The 9,518-nt window shown below is 35.1% G+C and overlaps 1 protein-coding gene across 2 annotated transcripts; it reads left to right on the forward strand.

Moving 5' to 3' along the window:
• The first annotated feature begins 5,818 nt into the window (after window positions 1-5,818).
• On the forward strand, window positions 5,819-7,018 carry LOC106325209. 2 transcript variants are annotated; one of them, XR_001266837.1, is made up of 3 exons: window positions 5,819-6,352; window positions 6,442-6,715; window positions 6,968-7,018. XR_001266837.1 is itself a non-coding variant. In XM_013763241.1 (2 exons), exons 1-2 carry the CDS (start codon window positions 6,034-6,036, stop codon window positions 6,480-6,482), a joined length of 360 nt encoding a protein of 119 aa, XP_013618695.1. In that variant the 5' UTR covers window positions 5,819-6,033; the 3' UTR covers window positions 6,483-6,949. The 2 variants fall into 2 exon arrangements, 1 of the variants encoding a protein (XP_013618695.1); XM_013763241.1 differs by lacking the exon at window positions 6,968-7,018 and having other exon boundaries at window positions 6,442-6,949.
• The last annotated feature ends 2,500 nt before the right edge of the window (window positions 7,019-9,518 follow it).

Genomic DNA, 9,518 nt, shown 5'->3' on the forward strand with positions numbered 1-9,518 from the left:
TTTCTTGTAGTGCATTTAACATATCTAAATAAGCACATATTTAATTAAACAATTATAAAATCTTCATAGATAATTTGAAATCTTGCATTTTTGGTTTAATAAACTATGTATTTTGTATTCTTTTAAGAAATAATATGTTCACTTTTTCATATGAATCTATAAATATTAAATACATATTTTTGTAAAGTTTTATGTAATAAATATTTATTACTAATTATGAAAACTTATTTATTCTAGCCTTAGGCCCCCAAACACCTAGGCACGGCACTGGGTCCCTCGCTAATTACTAAGTGATTTACTAAACATAATCATATACGTAAAAGACCTGAAAATTTCGATATGAATATGTGTACATATGTCATAGCAATAAATAATCAATTAGAGAATGACTACTAGTTTGGTGGTGGACAAGTGTGTAACACCCCAAAACCAGTCCAATTAAATTTTTAAAGGCTAATGGGATCTTTACAGCCCAACTAGAAAACCCTAAGGTTCTCCCTTTCTCCACATTATAAAAGCAAGCCCTCACCTCCTTTACCTCTCATCAGAAGTTTAGAAGCGAAGCCCTGCAGAGAATTCCCAGAGACTGAAAGCCCTAGCCGTCGACTTTCTCTCTCTCCCCGCGCCGCCTCTCTCCTCCTTCTCTCCCTTCGCCGCGGCAGGCTAAGAATATAGGCGCCGGTAAGATTGAGTCACGCCGAGTCTTGGCGGGAAGGGGCCGTAATACACTGCAAAGGGTATAGACTACATCCAAGGAAACCGGATGCCGAGTGTACCAGGGCAGGCGGCTCCACAGAAACGCAGCAAGAAAAGGGGAGGGTTGGTCCGCTTGAGCTGTGTAGATCCTAGAGTACTAGGATGACGGGAGTCTTAAATAATAAACCGAATTGGGTGAATTGAGTGATGACTGAGTTCATTGCATTGCTTTTTTCGTGAAATGAAACCTTAATAGCTAGTTAAGAAATGGGTGTAGTGACTAGTCGGTTCTCGTTTCGCATTGAGCAATATAAAAGGTCATGGGGGAGACTGGTCTAGAATCGCTTCACTGAGTATTCATACTCACCCCTCTTTTTCCCTCTTCCTTTTTGCAGAACTATAAGTGTAAATGTCAATGGTAAGAAAGGAAACGCCCCTGAAACTCATTGGACCAGAAACGGGATACACAGAGATGTCGGGAAAGTAGACATGTGTGTCCTAAACCGCGCGCCCAGAAACCCTGGTTGGAAATGGGGAAGAGGCGGGTGTTTCAAAGTGCCTAAGAAATGCATGGCGTGTTCTACTTACCATTTTGCAAAGCTTCAAACTCTATCGCCTTGTAAAATTACACCCAATTCGACAGTTTTTCAAACAGTGAACATACAATAATAATAGAGCCATTGATCAATGTCACTTGATCGGTCGGGTGTTTTTCTCTTTTTGGATATGTTATGATATCTGCTACGACTTTGTATTTCTTTGGTTCTCAACAAAACGATTTAGTAACAACAAAATAGAAGATTTCAAGGGTCAATGAATAACAATACCAATGATATTTATATTTGTTTTATATCTCTATCAAGTGATGAATGAACACATCGAAGCCATTTAGTTGTAAGCTACTTTCCAGTAGCTTTTAACAACGACGTCAATGATTAAGTGAAATGGACCATAGTTTATTTTATAGTTAAGTTAAGGAAACAAATTTCGATATAAAAAAAAGAAGACAAAAGAAATACAAAGTCGTAGCAGATGGCCTATGCCTTATTTTATTTTAAATGTTATATAATTAAAGTAGAAATGCTTCTCTGTATATTGAATTGAAAAGAAAAAGAAAAAAGCACTAATAAAAAGCACTAAGAAAAAAGCATTAATTATAACCAAATAGTAGTAGCCTAGTGGCAATCTCTTGGGGCTTGGTGTGTACCCACATCAGTCCTGAGTTCGATTCCCCCTGGGAACTAAATTATCACTACTTGGTCAGTCTGGGTTTGGGCTTCGGCCCAAGTGGTTTACATGGTGGGCCATAACAGATGATTGGTCCACCCCCTGGCATTAGTCGGAAGATATTCCAAACTCGGGTCAGGCAGTGTGGTACGCTTTCGGGCTAGTCCACTCTGTAACACTAAGTGCGTTTCTCCCGGGACCGACAGGATGAGCCGATAGGGTTTATCAAAAAAAAAAAATTCATAATTATCATACTTATATTTTAGTTTCAAAAATTAAACTGGGCTTTTGGCGTGTTAGGAGTTTCGTTGGCGTTTGTCTTTATATAAATGAAGTTCTTGTTGATTTTATCTTACAATTACGAAAATTATGACATGTTTACCATAAAAATATGTATTGAAATAATATGCTACTAGGTTAAGACCCGCGCCTTGCGCAGGATGAATGTCATATATATAAATTATTTTATATAATTTAATAGTTTAAGTAATTTATAATATTATTAAAAATTAAGTTGTCAATATTTTTTTAATTTTTTTTATCAAAAACAAATTGTTCAAAGTACTTTCAAAATTAAGATATTTATGTATTTTCTTATATGACATATAATTTAATTTAAAATGATATATATATATATATATATTTATTTATTTATTTATTTTTAATACTTATTAAATGGGACTTTCAACTTATATGATTTTTTAATTATTTGTATCATGTCATAACAAATTTTAAACTATAAATCACAAAATTTGAATGTGAAACTTTTAAAAGTTTTAGTAATTTATACTTGTTTTTAAAAATTCAAAATATAACATATAAAGAAAACTTTTAATTTTTATTAAATGGTTACTATGGTTGTTTAATTTATTTTAATAGTTTAAAATTAAAAAATATAATATAAGATACACTTATTTTTATCAAATCTTTATTATTCAAAATCATTAATTGTCATATATACTTTAGCCATATTATGTAATTCCGTAATTTTATTTATGGAAATAATGAAGCACATTAATAATGTATTTGTGGTTATTTTAATAAAAAATTTATTATATATTTAGATGGACTAACATATTTTTCTAAAAATTTTAAGAATTATTCTAGTAATGACATGTGGCTAAAAAAAAGATAATACATAAGGAATGCATTGTAGTGGTAAGTGGCCCTAGAGTTTATAACAAGTGACGTGGCCAGAGTTTTGTTTGTGGTGGTATACGGAACTAACAGCTCTCGGAGAAAGAGCTTGTCCACAAATAATGTAACCTCGGTAAAGTAGGTAACCTAGCCAAAGTCTACCAATATGTTCAAGCGTCATATCTTCATTCGAAAGGTATATTTTCATCTTCTCATCTCGGAGTCTCTTTGATCAGTCGAAGTAGCTAGTTATGTGTTTCTAAAAAGGTAACGTGAGGGTTAGATCATTAATTTTATTTTACTGTTTCTCAACCGCTGGTTTTGATTATTGTTCCATGGATATCAATGGATTGGTTTGGTCCGTTTTGCCTTATTTTCCATTAATAAGATCATTTAGTGGAGTCATATATGTTAAAGAATAAATATGATAGATCCATTAATCAATTAGTCTATTTAAGTGGTTACTATTGTGAATAAAGAAAAGGTTTGGGCATAAGTGTTATGAAATATTTATATGTGGATACCTTAAATAATTTCTAGTTTAATGAAGGGCTGAACTAGAAATTAATTCTCTACATAAAGAGGGTTATGGTCCCTAAGGCAACCCTAGCCGAAAATAAGGAACTCTCTACATCCCATCACTAGAGAACTAAAGTCACATAGGGTTTGCCTTGGAAGATTCATTCCCTAACTTCGGATCCTAAAGCAATGGATACATCAGGTATGCTTCCGCTTATGTCTATTCAATCAGAGAATCATATGGCTAAAAGATTCATATTGATGAATCATTATGGAAATATTTTAACAATTGATATTAGAGCTCCATGTTGATTTTCTGTTTGGATCTAAAGTAAATTCGAATTTGCTTAAAAGTTTTTTATTATAAATTCGGATTTATTTATTATGTGAAAATATTGGATTGCTGAATCTGAGTTTTCTCTAAGGTTTATTATGTTTAAAAATATTCTGGGATTTGTGTTAGATCTAAATTTTATTGGCATGTTTGGATCTAGATCTTTGGTTATTGTCTAGTGAAAAACATGTCTAAAATTTAGATTTAAATAAAGTTTATGGTTTTGGTTCTGGAAAAATATTGTTCATAAGGTTATGGTTTTCTGGAATTATGTTGATAATTTTCGGAATTTTTTGGTAGAACAATTTTTTTTTCAGATCTGGTCTCAAATCCGTTTTTGGTTGTTGACGGCTGAGAAAATTCGTTTGAGGGAGTTCTGAAAACCCTAGGTTAGAGACTAATTCGTGGTGGGCCTATTTTGTTATTTTGGTCCATATCAAGTTTTTGTTTTAATTAAGTATTCTGGGCCTGCGAATTTAATTATTCTGGCCCAGTTTCTTATGTTTTAAATCAGATGAGCCAATTTGAAACAAACTTAAGTCAGACCCGTCTAGCTTTTAATTAAGTTAAAAAGCGCATTGGGTGGGATTTGAACCCAGATTGCGTGTGAAAGCTAGAGCCCACTTTAGTGTCTTTAACCACTCTCCCGCTTAAGTATTCTTGCATAAAGAGTCCACAGACCTTTAGTTATATGTCTGCGCAAGAATAAAATTCAGTTTAAATCAATTAATAAATTTGATTATGCATCTTTAATAATTTAAACTAGGATAAGACCCGCGCCTTGCGCGGGATTAAGTTATTATTTTTATTATATTTTGGAGAATGAAACAATAGTTTGGCTTCATTTGGATTACGGGCGTTCAACCCGGATATCGGGTTAGTTTCGGTTCGGTTCGGTTTTTTTCGGTATTTGGTTAGTAAAATATAACTACTATTCTAAATCAATATTTACTATTCTAAATATAACTACTATTCTAAAATATAACTACTATTCTAAATCATATCGTTTTATAACAAAATATTTAAATCATCGATAACAAAATTTTCAATCTGAAATCTTTAATAAGTTTATAATTTATAAATGTTCTTGAAAATTCATTGAAAGTTTTAATATTAAAATATTTATGTAATCTTATGGTATATAGTGTTTAATATATATATATATATATATTTATTTTATTATTAAATGATATTTTTTACTCATATCGTTTTAAAATCATGTGTATCTTCTTATAATAAAAATGTTAAACCAATTGATCATTAATTTTTAACATAATAATTTTAATAGTTTTAGTCATTTATTGTCGTTTTTAAAAATTCAAAATATAACATATACGAAAAAATCTAAATTTTACTTTTATAGCTAATTTGATTGTTTAATTTATTTTAATAATATAAAATTAAACAAAAAATGATGGAGGAGATATAAATTGTTATCAAATCTTTATTATTAAAATCATTAATTGTCATATATATATATTAGTCATTTATGGTAATTCCGTAGGTTTGATTTAAGGAAAGAAAATAACATATCATATCATTATATCATACAGTTTGACCAACTTATGTATCTAACAACATATAAAAATCGAATGTGGACCTACTTATTTTTCAATTGAATGTAATTGACTACCTAATTGAGTGCCACCTATGCATTGGAGCCTATTTTAATTAATACAAAATTGAGGTTACATCTTTTCAAATGTTACTCAATTAATATATAAGGGATATCTAATGTAAAATCTGTTTTGGATATCATACAATACTAAAAGTAACATATCCTCAACTGTGGCTGTGCCACGTAGGCAAAAATATTCAAAAAACCGAATGGGCTTTTCTTTGTTTTTAATTTGTTTATATGTAAGACCCATTAGGCCCAGTTCATTTTCGTGATTTACCCTAATTTCTCGTGCCACCTCTTACCGTCTCTATTCTTCCTTCTTCTTCGACGAGAGTGGAGAAATCGGCGATTGGATTTCTCAACGGAAATCGTTTCATCGCCACCACCCCATTAAACCATCTCTGCGCCATGAATTCTTCTTTAATGGGTTCGTTTTTCCTTCCTGTATCTCCTCCTATTTATATCGGGCCATTTCCGAAAGGATTCAATACTCTCAAAAATGTCAAGAATGATGAATTCCAACAGCAAGACCTCTGTTTCCGGCGATCTTACCTCCGCGAAGTTGATCAACTACACCGGTGAGCCTGTGAACCGTTCCTCTGAAACCGCCAATTCCTATGTCGTAGCTAGGCCAAAAAAAGGCATAACTGGTGACTCCTCCGCCAACGCTGTCGCCGGTGAAGCTAGGTACAAGAAACGCCAAGGAAAGGCCGTTGTCTCCTCTGACAAGTCCGATGCAGTTTTGTCCTTCAGGGATTTGGGACTCGGACCACACGAAGACGCCTTTAGGTCTAGAGATGCTGCTCATCAACGAGCAGGTCTGAATCGGAATATATTTGTTTGATTTATCTATTTTGGTTTGTCGAACGATTGACAGTAACTAAGGTTGTTCCGCTGTTATGAACAGGGTATTGTGATTCAGGGGTTTATTCCACCAGGGAGGATTGACACCTATCTGCCACACTTGGTTGCTTGTTCCATATACAGACTCACCAACTTCTACGGGTCTAAGAGCAAAATTGTGTACCGTGTTGCTGAGCCAAATGTGACCGTGACTTTCTCTTGGAACTCCGTCCTCTCTGTTTCAGCGGACAGTACGGCTGGGTTTACTGAGGATCGGCTCTGATTCTATGGGCACAAGGAATTTGATGAGGCCTGAGACAGTAAAGGAGACCTTTATGGTAAGCTCTCAATCCATATAATTGTGTAAACAGATTGGTTTTGATTATGTTATGATGAAATATTGGTTGGTTGTATCTGATCTTTGCAATTTTGGCTGTTAGTCTAGAGAGTATTAAACATTTTAAGGCTGGTTTGATCTTGACCCAAGAAAATATGTATCTTCAGTTTGGTTTTCAACGTTTTAAGGCTTTAATATTGCTTTGGCTTAGATGATCTCATGTTTCTATCTCATGTCTTTCACTGTCACCAAGGTACTGCGCCCTGAGGCTCTGGACCCTGAAGGCATCTTGGATGGCAACTTGGTTTAATTAAATCAAAATGTCGGCCCAAAGGAAGACCTCTCTTGATGAGATTTTTCATAAGAATTATTAAAGGAAGTATGTATGTAAATTCATGGCGAATATTTAATCGGTCCAAAGGAAAGTTGTATTTGGCCCGGTTTACATATATACGTGTGTGCAATATTCATGCGGATGTCAAATCGGTCCAAATGAAGGTTTGATGTTTGACTGAATTGTAAATACAACTGTGATGGTAAATACGTGATGATTATATGGTTTTAACAAGTGAATAATAAATCGGCCCAAAGGAAGGTTTATTATTTATCATGAATTATTGTCAGTATTTGATCATTGCAACAAGAGTACCTTTAGTAGTCGATATTACTGTCCAAAGACTTGATATTGATGTTACATTTGGTATATTGGATGGGAAGCATAATCAGTTAAAATTTGTTATTGATTTCTTCAGATAGTGAGTAATGAATACGGTTTTTTGTTCTCTTTTCAGCTACTTTTTCTGCCAACTTAGGATCCATTCCAACTCTTACGGGTCAATTTTTCCGAATGGAAAAATAAAGTTAAGATTGTTCTTGGGTGTATGGATCTCGACCTTGCGCTAAGGATGGACAAACCTACTTCTCCTACGGATGACAGCACTCAAGAATATAAGGCTGTTCATGAGAAGTGGGAGCGTTCAAATCGCATGGGTTTGATGATCGTTAAGGACACCATTCCAGAAACCTTTAGAGGTGGTGAGGAGATCAATGATCTCAAACAGTTCCTTACCGAGATGGATTCGCGCTTTGCAAGAAGCGGTAAGGCGGAAATAAGCATGCTTTTGCATCGCTTTAGTACGATGAGGTACCATGGCGATGGAAAAATAAGGGAGTACATTTTGGAAATGTCCAATATTGTTTCAAAACTCAAGGCGCTTAAGACTAAGCTTCCGGCTGAATTGCTCATATACTTTGTCTTGAACTCTCTTCCTCCTCAGTTCAGTCAGCTGAAATCAAGTTATAACACACAGAAGGAGCAATGGTCTCTTAACGAGCTCATTGCATATTGTGTGCAAGAGGAAGAGAGAATGAAACAAGAAAAGACTGAAAGTGCTCATATGGTTTACACCTCTAAGGGACAGGGCAAAAGAAAGAAATTTGAGCATGTTAAGGATGATGCTGCTAAGGGTCCTACCCAAAAGAAACATGCTAAGGTTGAGGATACATGTTTCTTTTGCAGGAAGGGTGGACACATAAAGAAGGACTGCCCTAAGTATCTCGCTTGGCGTGCTAAGAAAGGTATGTTCCTTACTTTGGTCTGTTCGGAAACGAACTTAGTTGAAGTGCCTAGAAACACTTGGTGGTTAGACTCCGGTGCTACTACTAACATCAGTGTTTTGCTTCAGGGTTGCCAGAGCTACCTACCCCCAACTGATGCTGAAAGACGCATTCATGTGGCTAATGGGAGTCCGGTGCATGTGGAGGCAATCACGCATTTTAGACGGTTTTTTGTTTCTGGTCATTTTCTGGATTTGAAAGACACTTTTGTTGTACCGTCTTTTAGACGTAATTTGGTTTCCGGTCCTTAGTTAGAGAACTCAGGTTATTCTTGTCTAACTGAGAAAGGAACCGCTACTTTGTCTTTAAATTCAGTATTTGTTGGGACCGGTAAACTTTTAGAAAATCACAGTCTTTATATGCTTGACATTTTAAACTCTAAGGATGAAAGTTTAAGTGTTGAATCAAGAGGTACTAAACGAAAGTTTGAGAATGCAAATTCAGGAACTCTTTGGCACCAACGCCTAGGTCACATCTCTAGAAATAGAGTTAAGCGTCTTGTGTCAGAAGGAATATTGAGTTCCGTAAAGTTCACGGATTGTGATATATGTGTGGATTGCATTAAAGGGAAACAGACCAAGCATAAGAAATTAGGTGCATATAGAGCTAAGGAAGTCCTTGAGTTGATACATACAGACATTTGTGGGCCGTTCCCTACAGCTTCTTGGAATGGTCAACAATACTTTATATCATTCATTGACGATTATCCTCGATATGCATACCTATTTCTTATTCATGAGAAATCGGAATCTTTGGACGTGTTCAAAAGGTTTAAGGCTGAGGTCGAGAACCAACTCGACCAAAGGATAAAGTCTGTCAGATCTGATCGTGGTGGTGAATACTACGGTCGGTATGATGGCTCAGGTGAACAACATCCATGACTGTTTGCCAAATACCTAGAGGAGTGTGGTATTGTGCCTCAGTACACCATGCCGGGGACGCCTAGCATGAATGGTGTGTCTGAGAGAAGGAATCGCATTCTTAAGGACATGGTGAGGAGTATGATTAGTCATTCCTCCTTGCCTGAATCACTCTGGGGAGAGACACTAAAGACTACAGTATACATTTTTAATAGAGTACCAACTAATGCAACTGCTAAAACCCCTTATGAGCTTTGGACTGGTCGCAAGCCTAGTCTGAACCATTTTAGGATATGGGGATGTCCAGCTGAGGTAAGGCCTTACAAG

The sequence above is a fragment of the Brassica oleracea genome, chromosome C2 (genome assembly GCF_000695525.1).
Source record: "Brassica oleracea var. oleracea cultivar TO1000 chromosome C2, BOL, whole genome shotgun sequence".
NCBI lineage: Eukaryota > Viridiplantae > Streptophyta > Magnoliopsida > Brassicales > Brassicaceae > Brassica > Brassica oleracea.

Bases quoted from the DNA above. Each gene is read 5' to 3' on its own strand.
- LOC106325209 (XM_013763241.1), top strand. From the start codon at position 6,034: ATGTCAAGAATGATGAATTCCAACAGCAAGACCTCTGTTTCCGGCGAT. The intron at 6,353-6,441 runs GTCTGAATCGGA...TGTTATGAACAG, and splicing joins TGCTGCTCATCAACGAGCAG to GGTATTGTGATTCAGGGGTT.